This window comes from Athene cunicularia, assembly GCF_003259725.1.
Source record: "Athene cunicularia isolate RWA chromosome 1 unlocalized genomic scaffold, athCun1 chr1_part2, whole genome shotgun sequence".
Lineage (NCBI taxonomy): Eukaryota > Metazoa > Chordata > Aves > Strigiformes > Strigidae > Athene > Athene cunicularia.
In genome coordinates, this window is record NW_020799092.1 from 19696256 (window position 1) to 19723199 (window position 26944).

General features: G+C 39.9%; 2 protein-coding genes across 4 annotated transcripts in view; one reads left to right on the top strand and one right to left on the bottom strand.

Moving 5' to 3' along the window:
* WASHC4 (WASH complex subunit 4) overlaps positions 1 to 4654 on the top strand; it is a 41475-nt gene extending 36821 nt beyond the window's left edge. Inside the window, exon 33 of the mRNA XM_026863918.1 lies at positions 1423 to 4654. Coding sequence (XP_026719719.1) covers positions 1423 to 1490 — 68 coding nt within the window. The 3' untranslated portion in view covers positions 1491 to 4654. The remainder of the gene's footprint in view (positions 1 to 1422) is intronic.
* A 123-nt stretch (positions 4655 to 4777) lies between these two features.
* The window catches only part of APPL2 (adaptor protein, phosphotyrosine interacting with PH domain and leucine zipper 2), a 59482-nt gene continuing 37315 nt past the window's right edge, over positions 4778 to 26944 (bottom strand). For all 3 annotated transcript variants that reach the window (XM_026868366.1, XM_026868363.1, XM_026868365.1), the window contains 17 exons: positions 26385 to 26472; positions 24282 to 24323; positions 24107 to 24165; positions 23022 to 23168; positions 20725 to 20807; positions 14273 to 14431; positions 12993 to 13181; positions 12657 to 12699; positions 12523 to 12579; positions 12322 to 12410; positions 10587 to 10739; positions 10414 to 10466; positions 8769 to 8943; positions 8051 to 8087; positions 7784 to 7924; positions 7033 to 7080; positions 4778 to 6246 (listed from right to left, as the gene is read on the bottom strand). In XM_026868366.1, the coding sequence (XP_026724167.1) occupies positions 6118 to 6246; positions 7033 to 7080; positions 7784 to 7924; positions 8051 to 8087; positions 8769 to 8943; positions 10414 to 10466; positions 10587 to 10739; positions 12322 to 12410; positions 12523 to 12579; positions 12657 to 12699; positions 12993 to 13181; positions 14273 to 14431; positions 20725 to 20807; positions 23022 to 23168; positions 24107 to 24165; positions 24282 to 24323; positions 26385 to 26472 (1692 nt within the window). In that variant the 3' untranslated portion in view covers positions 4778 to 6117. The remainder of the gene's footprint in view (positions 6247 to 7032; positions 7081 to 7783; positions 7925 to 8050; positions 8088 to 8768; positions 8944 to 10413; positions 10467 to 10586; positions 10740 to 12321; positions 12411 to 12522; positions 12580 to 12656; positions 12700 to 12992; positions 13182 to 14272; positions 14432 to 20724; positions 20808 to 23021; positions 23169 to 24106; positions 24166 to 24281; positions 24324 to 26384; positions 26473 to 26944) is intronic.

The following is a 26944-nucleotide window of genomic DNA, read 5'->3' on the forward strand; positions in this document are numbered from 1 at the left end:
TTCTTTTTCCATAGCTGCTTTCTTGCCAGTGGGTTGATTCAGTATTCCAGAAAGATTTTTTTTTTTTTTTTTAATGGGGTCAAGGGTGACTGGGGAGTCAAGAACAGCTGACAGAGGCCTTCTTTGGAATGGGGTGAATTTCCAGCTGAGCTTCTGAGGGGAAATGAAACAAAAAAAAGCCAATATCACAAAAAAATGTGGGGCGGGGAGAACTGCATACTTGCTGTAATACTAAATTCAGTAACTTCAGCACCATACTTACCCTGTCAGTTACCAGTTTGGACAATGACAGCCTTTTCTGCACAACCTTTGCTGGTGTGAAATAAATGGGTGTTTTTCACCTATTGTTTACCAGCTGTTTTTCAACTTATGTAGGCAGGTGATGCAGATACCATAGGTGTCTTCGAGATGTTTTTGATATGTTTTGGTCTACCATTGAATTATATTAAAAGGGTAAGATCTTAATTTGTGGTATGGTCTCTTGCCTAGGTAACATGGGTATTTTGCATTTTATATTCTGTGTTTATATGTTCTCCCTCATGAATTCTGAAAGATTCTCTTGAGTATAGGAAAATTCTTTTCAAAGAAATGAGAATACTCCCAAGGATTAAAATATAAAAGTACAATTCAGTCACAAGTTACTTAGAAACTCAGGTAGTAGTATATTAAAAAGGGGAATCGGTAAATAGTTTTCCACTGTAGTTCTGACAGGCACAAGTGGCCTGTGAGATTATAGTCACTGGAGCCAAAGATTAGTTTTCTTCTGCTCTAGGAAAATAATTTGCAAAGAAAGAAGTTTTTTAGCATAATCTTATATTTGATCATATTCAGTGAAGTTTCTCAAATTCAATTCAAAACCTGAAAAAACCCTCCGGACACCCACCCCCGCAAAAAAAACAGACAAACAAACCAACCCACCCCCAAACCAAAACCCAACTGCAAGTACTGTGATGAGTAAGAATAGACATACTACCCTGGCTTCTTTAGGAGAGCATTCTGTAGAACATCAGTTACTTAATTATATTTTAGGTTAAATATTCACTGTTGTGATATGTGTTCAGTTCCCTGAAAAGCATGTTTTGTGGTGAGACAAGCTTGACATGCATACCAGGGTGAAAAATTTTGAACATGGTAACATATCTTTGCCATCTACAGTAATATTTGGACTTGAACTCTGCAAAATGTTTGCGTATGTAATCTTTACACAAGTTCTACTGGTTGAAGAAACCTTTCACCCCAAATACGGATTTTTTCATAGGGCCAGAACCCTTTGTGCTGCAAGATCAGTTTGCATATGTGGACTATGGTATACTGTATCAAGTGTGTTATGACATCAGCATCATATATATGCTAAGACTTTGTTTTACTGCCTTGAATAAAATCTTAAACATGATGCATGTATTTACTTTTTTATTTTTGTAGAAGAATCTGCTAAAGCAAGCAATGGAGATCTTTCCAACTCTACACCTGCTGATCCTGTTGTGAAATGATGTGGCTGGTATGGGCGATGATTACTTAATCAAATAATTCTTGTTCTTGTTGTTATCAGTAACACTCTGTAGGGGTAAAAGCTCTAGATTTGATTTACTTGCTCTGTTAAACCCAAGAGAAAATGTACAGTAGTATACTAGCATCCAGTGAGGCTAGGTCTGTGTTTGTGAATATTTCCTTTAGAGACTCCTATTTTTCAGGAGTTTACATTATTTACAGCACCTTCTTTAGATTGAAAGTAATTATATAAAACGTTGACCTTGGAGGTAGTTATTTTAAATTACAAATGTGCAGATTAAAAAAAATCTTACTAATTTTTAGATGCATTCTTGCATCTCTAACATAGTTGTTAAAAAACCAACCAACCAACAACAGAAAAACCAACTCATAGGCCATTGGTCTACAACATGAACTGGTGCATCTCTGCAACCAGGAAAAAAAAATTAAGATGCTGTGTTTATCTCTTGTCCAAAAATTAATTCAGACATGTTTCTATGCAGTCCTGCTGTATTTAACGTGGTCACAGATTACACTGTAGGTGTAACAGTGTATGTTAAAGCTATTACAGAAAATGGAAATTCTTATTAATGTTTTATTCCACAAACCCTTATTATTACTATAGATAGTATTTGCATTGTGGGAACTTGGGATCCTGTCAGGCATTTATTTTCCCCTACTGTTTTTTCCCCCATATCAGAGAATGGGCAAACCAGAAAAGTTGACATAATAAATTACTTCTCATTTCATACCGAAGGTCTGATTTGCATCCACAGAAGTAAGGAAATCCAGAGCCAAGACAGAACCACAATCAGCTCTTCCTTTTATGACCAGACACTGTGTGATGGGTGTCTGTAACTATTAAGTGATCTTAAAGTTCATGAATTTGTTGTGCCTAATTGCAAGTTTCAGCCTCAATTCTGTATTTCCTAGCCTTTGTAGGTCTGTTGTACCGTCTGTGTTGTTCATACAGTCTTACATGCCTGATTAACAACAGTAATTGCACTGCAGGCTTCAGAAGCTGCTGAACACTGTGAGAACTCTTTATAAATCTAACATCTGTAATGCCTGCAAGTAGAGGTTCTAGGTTGTGCAAGAATTACTCAGATTGCTAACTTAAGTCAGTAGCTAGACTTAGCGTAGAAGTAAACACCACTTTCATTAAAAGATTTAGTTGTACTTTAATCTCTCAGAACATAAAACATTTCTCGGTCTTACTAACTAGAAGAAATCACTCTAGTCAGTCCAACTGAGAATTGCTTTTTGGGGTGGCACTCTTAACTATTTGTAGACCATACTTGCCAGCTTCTTTCATCTGATTACAGAAAAGGTGGTGTTTTAATGGTTCAAATTGTTCCACCCACCCCTGGGTCACTGCTTAAGCCACAATTCCTGATGTGATTCTCCCTTTCCGGCCAGTCACTTCAACATTCAGAAAGCTAGGACAAATGTTTGTTGCAACTGGAAAGACCAGACGGATGTGAAAGTCCTTTCATTTGGTTCTGAAAACATGACACAGAAGCTTCATGAACTGTTTAAATCAGCTGAACTCATTCAAGTTTTTATTTTTAATTCATTATAACTGCAGAGACTGCCCTAAACAATGCTGCATTACCTGATTTATATTTTTGCTTTTTTATTTTGATACAGGTATTTTTTTTGTATTTTGTGTACATTTTCTTTTTTGACCAAATTGTGCCCGCACTGAAGGCTCGGTAGCACTGCTGAGATCAGCATTCTTGCTGCTGCTGCTCCTTTCCATACTGCTGCAATTGCAGTGTACATATTTCCATATTCCCCTCTCATCTGAAGTCGTTTAAGTTTTTGGCTTGGAGTGGCCGAGTACTGCATTTTCCTCTTCCACAGCAACTGCAGAATCACGTATAGGTGGTGTTGGTTTCCCCTGGGATGGAGTTGCTAGGTAGCTATGTACAGTCAAGACATTACCTGTGCTCTAATAAAATCTTGACTTGTATTTTCCCTTCTATTTTTTTGGAAAGACACTATCTCAGATAGGTAATACTTTGCAGTTGAATATAAATCTTAACTGTGCATGGTGGTTAACAAGTTCATGCCATTCTGGTGATGGAAATTCTACAGGAAAGATGTAAGCCTATTTTTATAGAACCCTGTTTAATCTGGGAGACCTGAATGTATACTATATGTGGCAAAAATATATAAATACATACAAATATGTACAGTGATAAGAGCTATTCTTGCTAATACTGGATTGTAGTTTAGATTTCTTTCTTTCTTTGTCATGTAGCAGCATATACATGTAGAAAGCTTTTCTCATCTGAAATACAAGGTGGGCCCTGGATTTTGATGTCACACACCCCTCTGTGTCAGTGAGAGTTGCATTAAATCCTTTTTCCCCCTTCAAGGATCTGGAAGAGGTGCAAAATTCTTGCTGTGGTGCTACTACTCTCTTAATGGTTTTTGCCCTCCTGTTCTAATTATAGGAACAAAATGGACCCTAACTGGTTGTCTGAAGGTGAGATGGAGTTAAAACAAAAAAAATCCCCCAAACTAAACTGAATGTGCTTACTCAAAATTCCCTGAGGTGATGAAAGTGAGGATGATGAGTTTGCTGCAGGGACACAGAACAGATCTCTAGGGTTTTTCTCTTCAAGGCAGGGGCAGAACAGGCTGCAGGGGAGTCTCCTCCCTGAGAAGGCAGCTGCCACCCCTGCCCTCGTGTGTCTAGTCTTGTGCCAAGGCTGTTGCCTGTACAGGCAGCAGCAGCTCTTGCAGCTGCCCTCTCCTGCGCTGCCAGAAGCCAGGGGCTGCCTTGCCCTTCTCCCTTGAAGCACCGCAGTCGGGGGTGGAGCACAGGTCACAAGGTGTTTGCTCTGCCTGGGGATAAGGATGGCCCCAGCAGCAGCACCCAGCTGGTGTCTGCATCACTGGGAAGAGACGGGCCTGTGCTGTGGGGTAGATTCTGGAGGTCCTAATGTGGTCTGTAATCAGAAGTAAATTTTGAGTTTTCATCTGATGTCCATCAACAACAGCTGTCTTCAGCTTCTCAGGTACAAAGGACCAAATGTAACACTTAATGTTTCCTCGCTCATTGTACAAAAGGGTATTTTGTTACCTCAGTCTCTTTGGTTTGTGAGTAGAGAACATGTACATAAAACTGTTAATAAATGCAATTTTGAGAACCTCATTCTTAGTGTCTTCAGTAACATCAGTTCAGCAGGTGTTAACTTTTTTAATAAGACAGCTTCAACTTTTATTTATGAGGAAGTTTTTGTGTCAGTAACTAACAGTTTTCTTCCATGGTTCTTTTAAACATTCAACAACCAGCTAAATTGAGTAAATTCAATGTCAGACTTGAAAACTGGTCTTTCAGATGCTGTATCACAGATTCTGCTTACAGAAAATGTAGTTAGTTTCCTAGTAAGTGATTGAGGAAAAGTTGAATTAAGTTCAAGGAATTTCAGCCGTTTGTTCCAGTTACCTTTATCTTGATTAATACAAACTATGCCACAGATTACACCCCCCTACCCCCCAATAACTACTGTTTTTGTTTTTTCTTGCCAAATACAGTTTCTCAGGTTTTCAGGTTAAACTGGAGGAGAAAGAATCTAAACTTATTAGCCAAATATATCTAGTGTCCTATTTCAAGAAGGTATTACAAGACTAATCAGTACATTGTAGAATTACAATCTAGCATTTTATTGCTCAGTTTCTTAAAACCAAAGACTGGTGGTAGACTCAGCTGTTGCATGTGACTAATGTTAAAAATACAAAGAATTCTTATTATAAAAGTACTTATTTGTCCTACAACTATCATGTCTGGCAACTTAACTTTTAAGAAACCTACCCACAGAAAAATGCACGCAACTAACATGTCACATTTGTTGACTCTTCTGATGTTTGCATATCAGTGGTATTTAGCATAATGAATCAAGGAGGTACATTATGTCCATTATTTAATTACAGAATGTGAGAGTGCAGTCCCCAAGAAGGAAAGAGTAGGCACTTAGATTTGTTTTGTAAGCTTATTCTAGATGCAATATAAAAATAGATTATATTAATAGGAAAAATTTAGTGTTTAACAAATTGCTTTGTAAATAGGCTAGCACAAAAGATAAATCTTGTTACACTTAAACTAGACTAAAAATAACTTCATCTGAAAATAAAGTAAATAGTGCATTTTTAACCTTCATTCAGATGCACATAACCATGCAAACTATGAAAATTGACTACTGTAGGAAATTTGAGGCCGGATCTTTGTTAAAGGAGCAGACAGCTTGCACTACTTTCAGTGAACTGGCAGCTGCTCCCCTGTAAATCTGAAGAACTGACATTAAGCCCTTGTGGATGACAGCTGTGCTGTCCCAGCTGTCAGCCGCAAGGGGCCAAGGCTGAGACACTCCCCAGGATTGTCAGCGTCCCGACAGGCCTGTACACCACACATTCACAAATGCAAAAAGCCTCAAGGGCCAAGTCCAGCTGTTGTTTCATTGTAAATCCAGAGGAAACTCCACTGCAGAGGTGCCACAATCCCTCCAGCAGGAAGTCAGAACCTGGCCTCATGTGTGCGCAGATGACTGAAAACCAGTCTTGCAAAAAGATTTCCTCCTTTTCTGGCTTCCACACTGGCTGCAGGAAATGACAAGTCTTTTATGCTTCTGACTCCTCCCCTTCTTCATGTATGGTTCCATCCTCTTCTGACTGATCATTCAGAAGCATAAACTTTCCATCATTTGTTAATGGCATAGACTTCATAAGCTGAGCTAATGCTTCTGGGTCCTGAAGAAAAACAAAAGAGCATGCAGCAGGCTGCAGCAATGAGAAGTGCACATTTTTCCCAGTACTTCTTGTTAAGGTTTTGCAACTACTTTTATGACAACCCTTAGTCTTAAGGTTTGAAACATAAATAATCCCTTTCAGGTCAGTAAAAACACCCCTTGGCTCTATAAGAAAAGAGAAAATCATTAATTTTGAGCCTTTGTTTTGCTGTTCTTAGCTGGCATTGATATAATTACTGAAAACAGGGGGGAAAAATAACTAAATAAATTATTTATTATACCTGTGCTTATTACCTGTGACTAAAAGTTAATTCCCCCAATTGTTCTGCAATCTCAGCAGCAAAAATATACAGCAAATACTAATGTATTAGTGTCATATCTTTATATAGATAAAATTTATCTACAATGGGCTGAGTAACATTGCTGCTCCTAAGGGAGGAAGGAATATGAGTTTCTAGAAGTGAAACAGCAATGTGTATGATTTACACTTCATCCCAAAGAGGTTTTTTTTTTAAAAACAACTTTGCTCACAGCTTCCTTTCAAATGTGAACAACTGGATTTGTATAGTTCTGAATCTGATTTAGGTTGGCAAACGTCTCAAATCAAGCTGTTGCAAAGTCAAACCAAGTTTATTTAACACAGACTGTTAAATAATGTCCTAGAACTTTGTTATCAGGAGAATGAGTGGTTCTTTCTTCTCGAACACACCAGAGGTACCTGAATGGTGCAACCAAAAGCAGAATATGACTTAGCACAGCACAGTCATGGGGAATGAAACAAACTTACCTTCTGTGCCTCAATGATTTCTTTTCCCAAGCTAATGGCATAGCAAATCTAAAAAAAAGATACATAAAGTTCAGTTTTTGTATGGTTTTTGTTCCTTAACTGGGACTAAAACACAGAAGTGTCAAAGCAAACTTAGTCTTAAATACTGGTCTAAAAGCAGAGGTGGAATACCAGTTCACTATGCTAACTACATAAAAATGAAACTGTCTTTGGTTCTGCTTCAGAGCTCACTTAGGCTGGTAAATCTTTGTACTCAACTCAGTTTTATTCACCAAACTTTATTTTCAAACCTGGGGGATCTCTTCCAGTGGATGTACGAGTGTTACTTGTTTTTAATACAAAAATTCTCCAGCACATTCCCTATTTCTAACTGTTACTATCATAGGCAGCAAGCCCCTGGTGGTGCTACCCCAGTACAGCTGTCTGTCTTGTCTCTGAAAGCTTTATAGATGTACACATCAACACAGCCGACGTTTGGTTTTGTTAGTGCTGATGCTAGACAAAGCACATTCCCTTGCTCTTAATGCTGGTATTAGCAATCACATCCTTTCCTCCTTGCTGTACATGCTGCTGCATTATCTATAAATCTGGTCCTTTTTAGACAACGAGCCATCAAAGGTTTGCATGTTAAGGCATATTTTCCTGACAAGAAATAGAGCTGCGCTTGCTTCTATCGCACTATTTCCATGATGTCTACGCCAAGAAGCCTATGATCTATTTTATAAATAAACTTATTAAATGTTATGCAAACCTTCTCCCCTTCCGTGTTGCTCTCAAAAACATACGCGCTCATGGATTCTTCTCCCAGAGTCTCACTGAGATGGACCACAAAGCCAATCAGCCGCCTGTTATCCTGATGAGCAGCATACTGTGTCACAGTGGCAAGTTCAAACTGGAAAAGTATAATAAAGAATTTTTTTTACCCAGCATTTGGTTAGCATGGTTAAGAGCTCAAGTTTGTGTGACTGAGTATTTAATGCTGTGGTAGAAAACCAAATTTAAAATAAAAGTTACTTACACTTGTTCGTGTAACTTGTGTTTGAGGATCTATTAACCTGCAATTATGTGTAGGGAAAGAAAAAAAAAAAAAAAAAAGGATTTTAGAGTGATTCTTAGTAATTTCAAGGTGCTTTATAATAGTAAGGCAATCACTACAGCAGTTTTACAGATGAGGAAACAAATGCATAGAATCAAATGGTTCATGTGTGATTTAAAGTCAGTCAATGGCAAGGTTCAGCTCTGGACCCTGACCCCCAGCTGCCTGACACGTACAGGTCAGGGCGTTTTTCAGAATCACTAATTCACTGAGGACCCCCAGTGTGTGGGCTGGTACACTAAACATGCATGTGGACATAAACACACTCCAGGTAAAGTGAAGGTCATGTATCAACACATTCTACAGGGACAACACTGACAACAGGACAGTGATGGCTCTCTTGCTGTTGCTACATGTAAGGGAAGAATCTTCCAATGCTTTTCATCTTTTCCTGTGTCTTTGCAGGGCCTTACAGCCCCACTGCGTCCCCTAAATTTTGGTAGGATGTCCTTGCAATGTAGTCAGGAGGATGGTTTCTAGATACTACAGAATATGAACAGAGATATTTTTACTAAGTGAATCTCAGGATCTTGCTCCGTCAAAGGGTTTATTTCTTGGAAAAACAAAACAAAAAATACTTAACAAATCACAAGTTGTATGAAGAGAACAGAATGTTGACAATTTGAAGGTTTTACAGTACCTCAAGTTCTTGCTGGTGACCATGAGATGGGATTCAGTCATACGGAATATGTTGTGAATGGCACGAGCAGCTAACACTTGTCTCATAGCTTCATAAATCACCTCGCTGGTGTCATCTGACTGAACAGCCATAGATCCTAAAAACCGAACGACGAACATCTGCTGCAAGAGGGAATCTGGAAGATAAAAGGCATGACTTCCTTCACTGTGCTACTTCAATTTTCCAGTAGCTGAAGTTATCAATGAAACTGTTTTTTTCACTCTGGAAATTCAACAGTAAACCTGTGGGTGGTGACTGCTGTGAGTGGTGACTTCCTGCTGCGAGCCAGGCAGTGCTCTGACCCAATTTTAAACAGTGCTTGAACTGGGAGTGAGTAGGGGAAAAAAAGAACCCAAACCAATAACAGCTGCTTGGAAACTGAAAGTGTAACTGGGCCTTTAGGCCTTATCTGATTAGCTAGTAAAATTCACTTGCCTACTTTGTTATTAGGTGTACATAAACTGTGATAAATTTATGATTGTGAACAAGCCTTGGCTTCCATCAAATTAGCTCTTATCTTTAAACCTTGTACATTTTTCATTTTCTTCTATGTCCTTCTGACCTTCCATTCAGCTGGTTCCAAAGTGGTTTTCATTAAATCCTTCCTTGCTCATTGCCCATAATCACCATAAGGCTCCTACTTACACATGACAAAGCCATCATTTGACCAGGCTCCTTTTATAGTTGGTGGTGAGCAAGGTAAAGCGGGATGACTCCTGCTAAATATGGCTATTCAAAGGCCACAACAGCTGCGTCTACATTGTACAAGACCCCAGAAAGATTGTTAAGCATCAGCCTGAGCTGAGCTTACGCTGATCCACTGGTGTGTCCCGGGCCGCAGGGCAGTGACCAAGCACCGCTGGCGGTGTGGAAGCACCCGCTTGTCCCAGCTACGGCGCTGTCGGGCGGCCCGTGACCATCCCACCTCGCCGTGGGACAGCGCACGCCAGGGAGGGTGCGGAGGTCAGGGGGTTGTGCTTTGGTTCTGTGGGTAGTTTTCTGAGAGGGGCTGATGGTTCCAGACAGCGGCTGTAACTGGCACAGTGGAAGAGAACAGCCAGGATCTGAGCCCGACACGTGCTGGGAGAGGCAAGTCAGAACTGCTGACCTTTACTGGCACGTCACTGCGAGGAGGGAAATGGGGCAGCAGTGAAAACTCTCCGTGTGGCTGCTCCTCTGTAAGATTTAGATGGTGGATTTCAGAGTGAACAGGGGTAAGAAATGGCTACTAAGCAGCCTCAAACTTGAGCAGAATTATAGTACAGTCTATCAAACCCTAAAGAAGTCAACAGCTACTTTAAAAATGGAAAAAGGAAAGGAATGAAAGACAAAAAAACCCAAGAAAACCACATCTTTCTGCCTTTAAACATTTGAAATAAACCTAACCTGGAATACAGCTTGGACTGTTAAGGAAAAAGATGTTTGTTTTCAAGGTAATGATGTTTAAAAGACTGGCGTCTGAAAGGTAACTACCTTCAACTGTACTACGGATCTGTTACTGCTGCTCCACTGTGTCTGGTGTTTTCGTTAAGAGACACGGGAGAGCTGACAGCTGGATTAGGCCTAAAATCATGACTAATTTTGTCTAGAAAAATGAAGCACTGACCTTCCACCTCATCTTTGCTGCTGTCTTCAGATTCCCCAAATGGGTTTGCACGCCTACGAAATAAGAATAAAAACTAATTACAGATTCTGGTCACCAGACACCCATGTTGCAATACCTAATTTTCTCTCCTAAAATCACTGTTAAAAGTGATTGACTGCTGTCTCTGGCCATACCTGCCACCTCTGTTCTGGTCCAGGAATTCTGTGGCAGGCAGTACAATATCAAATTGAATCGGTGTCCCAGGAGCAATGAGTTGTGAAGAGTCTTGAATGCCAGCTGATTCACTGGGAATTATTTTATCATTTTCCATATTCTTTACATTCTGGCTAAAGAGAAAATGGGGAGAAAAAAAAAAAAGTCTCAATCAATCAATGACACCCTATCTTTGCTCTGGAAGGGAGACAAGATTATTCAAAATTCCAAAGCAGGATTGAACGACTATACATGAGTATTTTCCTATTTACTTGTTACTGAGGACTCTAATCAAACCTCTGTTTTATTTTTTTGTACCTAAAAATATTTAGGAAAAAAGTAAATGCTGGTATATTAAATCTGAATGCAGATCAACTCTGACTGTGGGCAGACTTTCAGCAACAGGTTGCTGTTTGCCTCCCTGCCCTCTCGTGGCGGTATTTACAGCCGCATTACCAGTGCAAACAGCAGAGACCTGGACTTGTGTCCACACGTATCAGTGACAATCCTGACATCTTTTTTAGATCTTACTTGGCCACAGGCTTGTTACAATGTGATGGTTAAAAAGTGTTACACACTGGGACAGATTTCTTCCTGCACTTTTTCTCAAAGAGAATGAAACGCTATGTTTCCCACAGCTACAGAAGTTGTAACTACACACATCACTACCTATGGTACACTGGGTTTACTAGCAGCATCCTTCTATTTCTAGAAAGTTTTCTTGTTGCATACAGATGTAGAAGTGATTTGGGAGATTAGCCACCATTGAAATATATTTCTGTAGTCAAACACCTGTACTGTGAATCAAATTAAGAAGAAATTGACTGGCATTCCCCATGGTATAGGGAATCTTTGGAATCTGTAAGCAATCATAATACAGGGAATCACAGATCATAGTAAAGGCCCTGGCCTGAGAAGCAGAGGATCTGGAAAAGGTTTGAATTTCTAGAAGTAAGTATCTAAGTAAGAATTTACAATTCTCTAACAAAACTTGCAGAGAAGTCTCTTCATGCTGAAGTCAGTGTGGTACAAACTTGCCCTATTTTATTTACCACACTGCTTCTGAAAGCAGGATTTCAGTCCAGTACTGGGCTTGAAAGCCAACCGTGATGATGAAGTCTGAAGAATTCCCACTGGGTAAGATACTAGGATGATGTGGACACAAAGAAATGATATATAAAATATGTATTTTGAATATAAGCATATCCCAGAATATTACTGAGAATTCTTGAAACAGGGGAGCTTCATTGATTGATCTGAATGATCACAAGAGAATTAACAGTAATTATTCTGACAGCAGTGTAAGGCATGTTCCTGTGACAGACTGAAGGCACTGCTTGAGGTAATACGCAAGAACATACTTACTTCAGTGCATACCAGGGACCCTGCTCTATTATCCACATTACAAGTCATTCCCCTACAGCAAAGCACTTACAATAAAGCATTGTGTTTTTTTCTGAAGAAACAGCAAAATCCCAACGGCCAACTGCAAAGAGCTTCAAAGCTGTGGTGTGGAGCAATAAGCATTACCCTCAACACTTGGAATCTCTTATGGCTTTCATTCAGTAGGAAACATCAGAAGTAGAGGAATTTGCTGGAACACAGAGTTTTGTAAAGCCAAGGCCTAGATGGGGCTTTCTCCCAGGTGACTGCTGCCCTGTAAAAAGATCATGACTGAGCACATGAGTCTCTAGTCAGTGCAAGTAAGAGTGTTACCTGGGGTGGTGAACTTCATGTTTTTTCCCAAAACTGGTAATGGGAGTCACTGCTTGTAGGGCTGTCTGATTTAACTTGATTGCAGCTGCCTGTGAAAACAAGACCGAACAGCTCTTTTATGCACATTTTATGTTGCCATGTAAAGAACAATGGGAAAGCAAGTTGGAAGGAATTGACTGAAAGATGGAAACAAGCTCCCACCTCTGGATTGTCAGTGAGATAGATCTGTCTGGAGATGTTGTTGATGGCAGATATCCACTGGAAGGGAAAAATGAAACTGAACTTTTCAAGCTCACTTAAACACAAGAATAATAGCATTAAGAAAATATTTTTACCTCCTCATACTCTTTCTTGCTTTCTGCTTGAAGGGTTATACCCCTAAAATATAAACATAGCATATTAGTCTTAACAGTGGACACCAGGAGTGTCTGACTCCAAGTCTTACAGTGACATCACCAAGCTTTGTCAAAAGAACAAAAGTAATGAATAAGCCACAGCTAAAAGATGCCGCATGTGCTGTTCAGGCAGTTGTGAGGGAGGATGAGAAGGAACATGCTTTTAATTTGGAAACATCCTTCTGGAAACTCAGAAAGGCTTACTATTAGAGCAAGCACGTTTTACATGAAAGGGTAGGTGTGACTGGCTGTCCTCAAATAAAACCTGTCTCATACGCTTTGCCAGTAGGAGTCGTGATCTGAAAGCAGTATCTTCTGTCTTCGCAGTCTACAGCCATAACAGAACAGTTGTCCAGGTCCTGAATCAATCCTCCAGCTACTGCTCCCCTTGGCTGACACATCAAGTTGCCACCTTGAGTGAAGAAATACAGTCTTTCCCAAGTTGTAGTCACCAGACCTGTTTTACTGAAGATACAGTAATAAAGACTCATTACTATTTAGAAATTACTCCAAATATATATGAAACTGCAAACATATCCTGATGCTAATCTGAACTTTATGTTCAACCCTGGAATTTTTTTAATGAGTCTCCATTAAGAAGTAAACGTAGCACCTATTCCTTGCAGAAACTAATCCTTAATGAAGAATTAAGCTACTTTCAAACATCCCAAGTTATAAAACATTCTCTGCAGCATCTCCTAGTTACAGAATAAAAGAATTATTAGTATTAACTGACATGAAATACTATTAAGCAGCATTAAAAAAAAAAGTATTTTTAAGCTGAAGAGCAGCATGAGCCATTTCAGCACAAAGAATCATCATTAAAAAAAAGTATTTTCTGCAAGTAGTATCTCAGAGTCCATCATCTCCCTAGCTATAGAGTCCTATTATATTGCAATCCAAGTCTTAGAATGCTATGAGAAATTAATAAATGTCCACCCACAAAAAAAAAAAAATAATTACTAGGTCAAATACAAATAAACTGTTATTTGATCAATCACCTAAACAGGATTACTATATGCCACCAATATACATATCTCCTGCAGAAGCTGATAGAAGATTTGGAAAATCTGCAGAGGTAACTCTATGTATGGTATACATTCGAAGTTATGCACTTGCACTGTTCATAAAGCTTTTATTAATGTAAAGGAGATAATTTATGAAAACGTGTATTAACTACAAAATATAGCTGTTTATTTTTCTAAACACTATGTTTTCATTAGCCCTAAGAACTGGGAACAATATGAACCCAGCTCCACCAGTCTCTAATTTTTAGCCACTTAAATACAGGAAATCATCCCCTGTAGGTGATTTCAACCATAAGTAAGCTTTTGTTTCCAGGAAAACAGTCTCAATTGGCTCTAATTTAGTTTAAGCTTCTAAAACACATTTCCAAAGATGACAGAGATACTTAGCAGCTGAAGAGTACAGCTACCACAGTGATTCAGGATCCTCATACGTCATTACCTGAGGAGTTTTTATAACCGAAAAAAAAAAGAAAATGTAGCAACTAGTCAGCAGCTAAACAAACCAGCAGGTAGTAACAGTCTTCTTACTTTCTAAGATTAAGGTAGCCAGCCTTCTGGATGAGATTTCTATTGATAGCAGGTGAAGTTACATCAGAATCCGGGGTGTAAACAGATTCATTAACTGCAATTAAGTCCTGCTGGGATACCCTCATTTTTTCAGTTTCAGCATCCAGCTCTCCCTGTATGCTGGAAAAAAACAACACAAGAAGAAACACAAAGCCATCATTAGTCAATTTATAGCATGATATAGCTAACATCTGTAAGCCAAAATGAACAAAAATACCAGCTGAGATTATCACAGAATGGTTTGGGTTGGAAGGGACCTTAAAGACCATCTAGTCCCACCCCCCTGCCATGGGCAGGGACACCTTCCACTAGCCCAGGTTGCCCAAAGCCCCGTCCAGCCTGGCCTGGAACACTGCCAGGGAGGGGGCAGCCACAGCTGCTCTGGGCAACCTGTGCCAGGGCCTCACCACCCTCACAGTAAAGAATTTCTTCCTTACATCTAATCTAAATCTACCCTCTGTCAGTTTAAAACTGTTACTCCTTGTCCTATCCCTACACTCCCTGACAGAGTCCCTCCCCAGCTTTCCTGCAGCCCCTTTAAGTACTGGAAGGTCACTATGAGGTCTCCCCAGAGCCTTCTCTTCTCCAGGCTTGAACAACCCCAGCTCTCTCAGCCTGTCCTCACATGGGAGGTGCTCCAGCCCCTGATCATCTTCATGTCCTTCTTCTGGACCCGCTCGAGCAGGTCCATGTCCTTCTGATGTTGGGGGCCCCAGAGCTGGACACACCACTGCAGAGGGGGTCTCATGAGAGCAGAGGGGGAGAATCCCCTCCCTCAACCTGCTGGCCACACTGCTCTTTATACAGCCCAAGACACAGTTGACTTTCTGGGCTGTGAGCGCACATTACTGGCTCATACTGTTTTCCATCTACGATTATACCCAAGCTCTTCTCCGCAGGGCTGCTCTCAACCCACTCACCACCCAGCCTGTATCTGTGCTTGGGATTGCCCAGACCCATGTGCAGGACCTTGCACTTGGCCTTGTTGAACTTCATCAGATTGGCACAGTCCCACCCCTCCAGCCTGTCCAGGTCCCTCTGGATGGCACATCCCTTCCTTCCAGCATGTCAACCGCATCACACAGCTCGGTGTCACTGGCAAACTTGCTGAGGGTGCACTTGATCCCACTGTCCATGTCTCCAACAAAGATGTTAAACAGCACTCGTCCCAGCACCGACCCCTGAGGAACACCACTCATCACCCCCCTCCACTTGGACACTGAGACACTGACCGCAACTCTGAGTGCAACCATCCAGCCAATTCCTTATTCACCGAGTGGTCTATCCATCAAATCCACATCTCTCCAATTTAGAGACAAGGATGTCATGCAAGACAGCGTCAAAAGCTTTGCACAAATCCAGGTAGATGACCTCAGTTTCTCTTCCCTTATCCATGAAAACTAACTCTGTTGTAGGCGGCCATCAAATTCGTCAGGCATGATTTACTGTTAGAGAAGCCATGTTGGCTGTCATCAATCCCCTTCTTATTTTCCATGTGCCCTAGCATAGTTTCTAGGAGGATGCGCTCCAAGATCTTGCTGGGCACAGAGGTGAGACTGACTGGACTGCAGTTCCCTGGGTCCTCTTTATTTCCCTTTTTAAAAATGGGGTTATATTTCCTCTTTTCTAGTCAGCATGAACTTCACTGGACTGCCATCTCAAGTACGATGGATAGTGGCTTAGCTGCTTCATTATACTGGAGAGTAGTGCAAAGATAATTTTTATAATAGGCTTTATAGGAAATACAGTGTAAGATTACATGTCCAAGGCTTTCTCTAAGGATGAGATAAATCAGGGCAGTTAGGAAAGACTGGGAGGAGGAGGCATACAATAGGGAACTACTCCCAGAAAATGTCATCTGAGCCTAGAGACCAGATGCATATGCTCTGAAGGTATCAGCAATGGTTTAAGGAAAATATGGCTATCTTTTGCAGGCTAGCAGCTAAAGGACAGCCAGGATTTCCCTTTGCTCTTTATTGTGAAAGCCCAGCTTGAAGATTTTACTCTCAATATGTCCCATACATTAGCTGTGCTTGCTTTTCCACAATTCATACTACATGTAGTCTTTCCCAAACAGTATAGAGATAACAATCAGAATTATGAGATTGTTTTGTAAGACTGAAATGAGCAGACGAGAGGTGCTTAAGTGTTGGCGAGTAAAGAGTAAAGTTTATTTTTGAGAGATATAGCTCCTAAAAGCAATGCTTGTATGAATTTACACTGCTGAAATTATACAGATGTTGACCTAGTATAGGGGCACAGTTCAAAGTAGGATTTACTACAGTATTTCTTGGCTTTCACAGAACTTTGTCTAATTCCTGCCATGAGACCACCTATTAACTGGTCACAGATTTTCAACAGAAAGTTTTCCATGAATTCAGAACAATACAATGATAAAATCTATAGCTCAAGTCTCATTTTGGCTTTAAATTTTGTTCATAATACTGTCTTACACTTTGGTGTGATTCAGAAGACATTCTTGGTGCAGGCTGACAAAACTGACTGAAAAAAAGGCAAGTGTCACACCTGCCTTTGACACAGACAACAAAAATTGGGGAACTACAAGCCAGTCAGACATACCTCAGCCCCTGGGAAAGTTACAAAGCACATTCTCCAGGCATCTCCAAACAAAGGACAAGAAGGTGGTACCTGGGAAGAACAGCCAGCACAGATTTACCATGGGCAAATCATGCCTGACCATCCTGAATGCCTTCTGTGATGCAATGACTAGCTTAGTGGACAGAAGAAAAGCAGTGGCTGCTCTTTCACTTGACTTCAGCAAGACCTTCCACATAGTCCCATAGTATCCTATAAGCCAAATTGGTGAAATACAAACTGGAGAAGTCGACTACAAGATGAGACTGCAAGATGTGTAGAAAACGCAGCTGGACTACAGGGCTCAAAGGGTTGTATCAGTGAGACAAAGACCAACTGGCACCCAGCTATTAGTCATGTTCCTCACAGGTCAATACTGAGGCTTACAGGTTTAGAGTCTTTAGAGTTGGACAACCCATAGGAGCAGATGACACAAAACTGAGAAAACCAACTGAATGATATGGTAGATTGGAGGGCTGCTGTTCAGAGGGACCTCGACATGCTGCAGAAATGGACAGACTCATGAAATCAGCAAAGACAAATACAAAGTCCTGCCTGGGATGGAATAACCCTGTGCAACTCTAAAGGATGGGAAGCTTCTGGATAGAAAGCAACTTTCAGCAAAGGACCTGGGGGTCCTAGAGGGCATGCTGAACATGAGCCAGCACCATGCCTTTGTGACAAAAAAAGCAGTCACATCCTGGGCTGCATGAGCAAGAGTATAGCCAGCCAGTCAAAGGAAGCAATTATTCCCATCTGCTCAGCACTTGTGAGACTCCAGCAGGAGTACCGTGTCTAGTTCTGTTGCCCCAGCACACAAAAGACAGAAACACAGTCAAGTGAAGAGCCACCAAGATGCCTAGGGGGTCACAACACGTGACATGAGAAGCAGCTGTGAGAATTGTTTTCCAGAGTGAAGGTTAAGGCTAGGGGTGGGGATCAATGCTAGTTTAACTACCCGATGGGAGAGTATGCAGCAGATGGAGCTAGATTCTTCTTGGAGGTGCACAGTGATAGGATGGGAGGCAGTGGACACAAGCTGTAACGAGATACTGTGTGTGCCAGACAGAGATGCTCAAAATTTGACTGGACACAGTGTGGAGCATTCTGCTCTAACTGACCCTGCTTTCAGCAGGAGAGTGGACTAGATGACCTATCAAGGTCCCTACTGTAGCAGCTGTACTTTGACTTTCAGAAAAAGAATACTAGCAAATATTTGATTTCTCTATTAACTTTTCCAAGGAGTTATTAACTGTATCCAGGCTACTAGGAAAACTCACGGGGTGGGAACCTAAAAATACTTGTCATTGCACATCTTAGAAAGTCATTTAATACCTGCACTTATGCAATAAACAATTTTCTCCCTACTTCCTGCACAAGTGGCTAAACCTTTGAAGAACATAAGCACATAACACGGGCTGTACACAGCAAGAGCAGAGGTCTATGTAGTACAATGTCCTGCCTCTGACAGTGGCAAAAAGCCTGTGGAAAAGTACAAGACAAGTACATGTGATTCTTCCCCTCTTCTCCTCCCCAGTCTTTTGTAGAAGCTGGTGATATCCTGTAACTGTTGAAGTAACCTGGAGACACAGTGTTGCATTTAAGTCAGCACTAAGCAGTATCTGACCAGCCGGATGAAATGGTGTTAGTCTGTTTCACATTAGCTTATTTCCAGCTTTTCCACGTCTTTAGAAAGCCCAGATTTCCTAAGCTCTCACATCACCTCCAAAATGAGACCAGCTGTGTGCAGCTTACTACCTAGCCAAGTCATGTGAGAGGCTGAGTTATAAAGACTGAGTAATATCATCAGATCTGAATTAAATTAGACCATATATTGCAAGCTAGTACCTTCCACTGTTATCATTAAATATCAGAATAAGAATTTTTTTAATTCCACTTTGAAATAAAATGGAACAGTGCTGTCATTTTTTACACGAGCGCTACTTCAATGAATCTTTTGATCCGTCACTTTTTGTTGCATCACAAATTGCTTCCGAGAAAACTGCCCTGGCATCTTCATGGTACCCAAGACCGGATTCCTCTTCATAAGGCATGTTTCTTCTATCTCCAAGGTAGAAGGAGAGAAAGCTGACAATTCTGAAGTTATATATTCATTTGTGGCAATTAGACCAACTGGTTAATGAGAATATTTTAGTGATCTGCCTCATGTGTTTTAACGGTTAGGAGTATTCACTATATAAATTAAAATACTTTTAAATATGAAGACTCGATTTCACAATCAGCTCAAATAGATGCAAGACTATATCACCACAGAAATTCTGTAGCTGCACAATGGGTCTTATTCGCTTGTTGTTCCCAGAAAACAAATCTGACAAATAAAAAGCTTTTAGCTTGATTAGCAAGCAGATCTGACTCACTGAGGCCTTGTGATCCCCAGCACTAAAGAAGGAAAGGAGTGGGCAGCACAGTTTTCAGTGGCTGTATAATCTTAAGTCATGAAACCATGTCCTGTGTCAGTAATTGCTAAGCTGCACAGTGTCATTCAGAATTTTGCAAGCTTCTCTTTTGTTTTTTCCAAAGACGTCACACTCTTGTACTAGTTACATTTGAGTTGCACTTTCAAGCTTTGCTCTGTGACAGACTTAAAACGCAATAAACAAGACTCAGCAAAACAACCGAGCAGCCTAGTTTTGCTTCCATTTGTGTACTATCCAGAATTCAAATCCATCAGACTTTGGAAAACAAAGGCTTATTCTATGGTGAGAATCCAGTGGCAGGATCCTCACTGCCTGTAAAACACAAACAAGATGCTCTAGCCTTACTAAAGGGCACTATTTCGAGGGAGTTTAAAACCTGTCCTCCGGTCTGTACAGATGCTGTGTAGACTCTAGAAGGATTTATTTCAGTAGTGAGTGTGAAAAGGTAAGTATAAAGGTACAGGAAGCAAAGAATCATTTAGTGAAAGAATCTACTATACAGGGCAATTACTTACAGCACTATTCTCAAATTAACAAGTATGCATTATTTAAAATGCCACCAGAGTCAGAATACGTAATGATTTGGCTATAGTCCGATATGAAAGGTATGAGGCAATAATGTGAAGGACTCAGTCTAGTGTTCCAGCTGATTTAAAATAAATGATTAATGTTCTCTCTAACATGATTGCATTTTAAATGTAAAGTTTACATTTACAGGGACTTAATTATAAAGAAAATATCAATCTTCACCACAAGTAGAGTACAGGGTTGGGGGGAGAGTGTAAGAAGAAATAATCACAAAATCAGGAGTACAAAAGTCAGGTTATTGACTTAGCCAAAGCAGGTTGAACTCAGTGGACTGATACAGCCTATACTGGATGCAATGAGTATGTTCTCTGGGGCAAGATTTGTTTTACCTTGTGTAGCTGCAACATCAAACACTACAGACCCTAAATCCTTCGACAAGTTAATGGATTATTGTTACAGTATTGTTACAGAAGACCCAGCAAGTATGAATACCTCTAATTCAGAATACACTTTAGCTTTATTATGTTAATTCTGTTAACCCATTTCAAGCCCAAATTCTGTGCTTTTGTGTCCATGAAGAGATATGGGGATGTAAGAAAGCATGTGAATACATAGTTCTTATCTACACTATAAAAATACTTCCTGAAGTGCACTGACAGCATTTTCCTTTATATGTACACACATACCTCTTTTCCACCTGCTGCTTTAACAAGATATGCCTAACAATGTAATACAAGCATGGAAGCAATTCTCGTAAGAAGCAGAGGCACTCTCTTGTTACATGCTAAAGGTTAGAATGGTACTGCTCAGAATTCAATGGAACGACAAAAGGAAACAAAAGTATGACATTACCTTTGAACCATGTCTGAAACAGATGACAAAAATCTGTCCATTCTTTTTGAAAACATCTCTGCTCCCTTCTTAAAGAAGTTGATCTGAAAAATACAAAAAAAGAGACACTGGAAGTTATTCTGGCTTTGGCAGACAACTAACAGATTGTGGGGACCGTGTTAACAGCAACCCCATTGTGACCGATACTGAGGGCTGATGATCAAGTACATGGTTAAAACACATGTGTTGCCTTTCTTTATATTTCTTGCTTCTGCAACTTTCCACCCATTCACACACCCTTTTACACACACATAAGCTATTGCCTGCTGACAGGTATGCTTCCAGTCAATGCATTAAATGACTGAAATAAGGGAAGGGGTTGCCTCCTCCCACAATAGCATGGTGCAGAACTGAGTTTAGTGGTGTTATAAGCCACTGTATCAGACAAAATGGGACATAAATTGTCCATCAGAGTTAGTAGCCCAACCTGGACTACCAACTCCAACCTGGAAATTTTTAAACTACTATGGCAAAGTCAGCCAGGAAAGAAACAAGCTTCCAGGGCAATCAGTTATAGCGACTACAGATTTAACATGGATTTTGTTTTATTGAAGGAGCTAAAAAAGCTACTAAGGCCAAAGTACACATTTTGTGACAGAAGACGAATTCACTTAGCTGGTATGGTTCAGCTGGCATGCAACAGCAGCAAAGCACTCAGTGTAGAATTTACCCTGGATTACCAGCTGTGGGGCACAGCGTCATGGTTAGACCCATGGGCAAATGTATGAAACGTGGACATGGCTAGCATGTGTGTGCAATATCTTATTATTTCTTTCTTAAAAATCACTGAAAAAATAAAATCACTTTGGAAAGAGATTAAAAGCAGATTCTTGGCTGTTAAGCAATTTACTAGCTATTTCATCCAATTTGACTTGTGATTCCACTCCTTTTCCATAACCTTGAGATGTGGAATTCCTCTTACCTGTAACTCGGATTTCTGCAATCATGTTTTTGACCAGAGACTCCCTTTGCAGGCAAAGGAGAGAAAGCACGCTCTTAAAGAATGATTCACCTATTCTGTGTCAGAAGCCTGCTTCAGGAGGGAAGAGCTCTAATTCCACTGATGATAGACAGACACACCTAGCTTAGATGCTGATGTCAGTTTTCAGTCAAATAAACCCTGTATCAGGCACCGATTCTTTCAAAAATTCCTTATGGCCTGCTTATTCATTAGAAATGTGAAATATGAGACACATTTTGAGTAATTAATAAAGAAAACATTTACCTGGGCTGAAAGGTGGCTCACAAAATTTAAGCATCAATATCAACTGGCTTCTGACTACTTAGTCATTCCAATGACAACCTAAGACATTCGTGCATAAAGCACTGAGAAATGGCAGTTTTGCAGGTAAAATACAGGGAAAGAAAGTTCTGTTTGGCTTCCAGTAAAGGAAACCAATGCCTTTCTTTCACTTAGTATAATTACAGCAGAGAAGCAGCATGAACTCCCATGGTGGGGAAAGTGACTGAATTCTCATTTATTACCTATTTTATATGGGGCACATGATCTGCAAAAGACACAGGACAATGGAGATGATGATCCACACTATAATCTCAAACAGAGCACTGTATCCACTTTTCCTGTTTACACAAACAAATTCTCATTTTCCCAACGCTTTCTTTCATGTTGAAGCACAACAGACCCTTAAAATGGGCGGTAATGAGAATCAAGTGCTGTGAAAATACTAGTTTGTTGATCCTCCTGACATCCTGGAGAGTCAAGATTATCAGTATTACTACCGCATTTTACAGGCTTGAGTAATGCTCTATCAAATTGCTGGCAGAATAAAGATTAGAAAGAGGATTTGCCAGCCTTATGCTCAATTCACTCTACTGTTCCATCCTTCCAGTTCTCCAGTGCATGCTCTGTTCCCTACCGTGTACACTCCTCATCAGTATGCTGAACATGTCGTGCCAGGAAGGGAACTGCTACATAAGAGAGTTTGTGTAGACAGAGTAAACAGTGGAAGTAAATGCTGCTGCACTCATATCTTAGCCCTGAAAAAATTAACCCCAGGCTGATTTTACATGTAAGTGTACTGGAATTTTTTTTCATTGGTGTCTTTCCTGAATATCTAGACATTCAGCTAACCACCACAATAAAAATCCCTTGTTAGAATCTAGGCAAGGTGAATAAAAGTTTTTCACCCACCCCGTTATTGTTTGTCAGTTCTCAAAAAAAAAAAAATCCAGAGCTATAATGTTTTAATTTTCCCAGGGACATGTCTTAGTGATAATAGACACTTTACTGTCCATACCTGTCCTCGTGTATATCCCAGCATAGGTTCCATCATTGCCACTCTCTTCCTGTACTGCAGAGCATTCAGGGCACAGTAATATTGCAGAGATGAAAGGTGCTGCTTTCTTCTTGCATTTGCCACTTCTTTTGCCACTTCTGCCTTAAGCTGAATAAAAAATGATAAAGAAGATGACAAAGTGTTACTGTGAATATGGATATATTTACTGATCATTTTCAAGTTTTCTTTAAACAACTCTCATTACAGAACTTCTCCACATTAAAATGAAGGATCAGAAACTAAGAAAGCAAATCCAAAACACAAAGCAAGTACTTCCAGACCTACTCTGGCAAGATACTTCAGCATTTGGGAAGCCCCTGTGACTACAAACTATGTAACTGCCACAACTAAAATTCTAGATCTGATCTCAGTGCAAGAAATTTATTTGCAGCTGAGATGACAACACAAGCCTGTAAGTGCAGAATGGGTAATTCACAATATGCTACATCACATTCTGTTCTGTAATGCCTTTCCTTTGAAGCACCATTCTGTAGAACTGACGCATTCTTAGGATAGGGCCAATCACAGACTTTTTGGCATACAGGGATATATTTCGGAATAGTGATCCAGTGGGCAAAGAAGAAGAAATGTAAAACAATTCCACCAACGGAGTTACATGTACCGTAAATGGAACGACAATCCATACAGAGAAATTTAGCAGGAAGGTAGATGCAAAAAAATGAAACGCTTTATAAACAGCAGACACAAGGCTTCGTGACAGTTCACAATGAATTGAATTGTACCGAGTGATACAGCATCATCACATCAGCTGTGTAACAGTAGGCCTATACAAATCTATTTATAGTCATTTGCACTGCCTCTGTCTGAAGGGCTCTACTCCAGCACAATACTTGATCACTTGGAGAAAACAGGTGTAACTATGATGAATTGATGTCTAAAAGCTTTGTGTCTGCTTGGAAACGAAATCACAAGTACTGTTAAGCTACTGTGAATTTAACTGATGAACTCTCCAAAGTTCATAAGTGACAATGATGCAGACAGAACAGCTGATGAAAACTTTTCCTTTTCCCTTTCACGTTCGTTACCTTTTCATTTTCCTTCCTTTTCGGTAACCTGCTATACTTTGCCATGGACACGTCATGTTCTGTAGACAAGGAATATTTTTTTTAGAAATGTGATGTGTGTCTGCATAGATTAAAAATGTCTTCTGTGATGTAACAGGTGCACACCATTAGAAATAAACAAACCAGGGAAACATACCATTGCTAGCAAGGCCAAAAAGATCCTTCAAGGTGCTTACTTCTGGAAAAGAGAAATAAAATATTCAAAGTAAAACCAGCTGTAAACACTTTGTTCAGCAGAGACCATTTATGGCACATTTAATGCCTAAGTCACTCCAATCCTTTCAAAGCACAGATGTGTAAATTGTGCTTGTCTTGAAAATGATAAACCAGATCAGCTGCTAGAGAAATGAACAGGCAGACAGCAAATTAAGAGTCAAGTGAGTTTACTTGATTGAGCAAGTTGTCACTATGAAAAAGATTCCTTATCTGCCAGTGGAATTTACCCAAAGAAGCTCATTATGACAAAAGGCCCACCACTATCACAAAAGAACAGCAGTTGTGAACAACTTCCTGACAACAGTTATGTGATACTGATAAATCTAAGTCCCAGAGACATACAAACTAAGCCCCTTTCCTGTACATAGATCTTCATCAACTTGGAATATTTTTTGCTAAGTTGCTCTATGAAAAAAAGTATGTATCTAGCACATCTGAGTGCTGGCTATGATGCTTACATGACAAACACTGGCCATGAATTTCTGATACAGGTAGAAGGAAGAGAAAGTAAACAGATGACAACTTTCAGAGTTGTTGGGCACAAGCTACTCTCAGTGTCCATACTAACATATGCTGCAACTGGCAAATCCCTTCCCAAAAATCTACAGAGAAAGTACATTCACTAGAACAGACATTCTACAACTGTGAAAAGAATAAGGGGAAATTGTACAATGTCATCACAGTCTCTGATTATCTGTAACCACCTTTATGCCACCTTTTTCTCCCCAGAACACTTCCTCGTGACTCTAATGCAGAAAGACAGAAATTATTCCCAGGTGTCACTAACTTGTACCTAGAGCTTTCTACAGTATTCAATACATACACATAAAAAGATCAAAAGTAAAAACAAGAACACAGCTAATCTTCGTTGTTTAATTCTACGATGAAACTTCAATATGGCCAGGCCTCTACTAAAAATGCTGTTCTACAGACCATGTCAGAGAAAAATGGAGGTTGTGGTGGATGGATCGAACAAAAAAGATTTTGACATCCAGGGAAGCTGAAGAAAATTTAATTTTCTGCCATGAAGCAGTTGAGACTTTGGTTGCAGGCTTCACTTGCATTTTCTTTTTACATCTTTTTTAATGAACTAGGAGGCAGAATCCATAAAGGTGGGAGCAAAATCACTGTCTCAGTGAAGCCACATTGAAGAGTTAGGAACAGATCAAGGTTTTACCACCCAAATACTGCTTTATATTGACAATATATTATAAACAAGACATCCATTGATGTCTTCAGAACTTCAAATGATATGCTAAAAGAAACCTTAACAAGTCACTACTCTGCTATAGTTGTTTTGTCTCCCATCAAAATGATGTCTTTAAAAAGTAAACAGGACTGAACTTAATGAGTTGAGAAGCGGGGTTTTTTTAAAAAAAAATATGAAAACACTGCAGTAAAAACTCGTGGGTTTGTTGCATGAGAAGTGTCCTTGACCATGAATATTAAATTCTTTCTTTTGAAATTACACCAAACATTTGCATTATTGCTCCGCTGTTTAAGTAATGCATTTCCAAGGTTGTGCAATCAGGCTGCTTGGAACTACCCTAGGATGGCAAGGATTCAAAGCAGCCTGATTTGTTAAAAGGGAGGGAATATACTATACTCTGAAGTTAAAAAAGCATTCTTGCTTGTGCTTTTCAAACACACCCAAACTAAAGTGGGATAAATGCTGTTTTCAAGCCAGATTCACTGCTGAATTTTCCTTCTTGAGATCATTTCAACATCAATGACTTCAGTAAAATTATGCTAGTGTAAAAGCAGAGTGACCCAACAAAGAACAAAGCTGTGTATTTTCAAACTTGCACCATGTGGTGCATAAAATGTTATACTGTGAACATGCACTATTTGTTTCTGAGTAAAAGCATGCACCTGTCAATGAAGTTCTGTAGCAGAAAAAAAACCCCAAAGCACAAAAAATTTTTCTGTGAATCAAAGAACATATTACTGTGTGACATTATGTCTCAGTTTATTATAAAATAAGCAAGAAGGAACACATGAGGAAACTTAAAATAAAATTTACCAGTGAGATCCTTTTCCCGAAATTGTATTATTGGGAGAACCATTGTATCTGCAAGCTGTTTTGCCAGTTCAGAATGAAGAATATTGAGCTGAAACAGAGAACAGAGGAATGCCCTAAGACACAGTGTAAATAAAAAAATAAAAATAACAGCACTCTACAGCTGTTGAAGAAGCAGATCAGCCAGCAGACAAAAAAAGAGAATTATGTACTTCAGTGCTTAACATATATTTCTCAAGGATTCTGAGACACATGGGGATTTTCCCTTAAATGCTTGATTCCTGCCTGGTGTTTTCCAAGGATCCACATACAGTATTAGGGCAATTCACTTGACGATTAATGTTAATGTTTAACCCAACAGGACTTAATCTGTAATTAGCTTTATTAACCAGTTTTTCTTAGTCTCTACACCACAGGGTTACAACCCCAACATCATGACTAGAATCTCTCTACATTGATGAGGGTTACTTGGGACACAATCACAACAGGGGGCAAACACAATGAAAGGTCCCATTCAAGTACTTCACCTTCAGAGCAGTTTTCTGTTCTTGTTTTTGTATTTC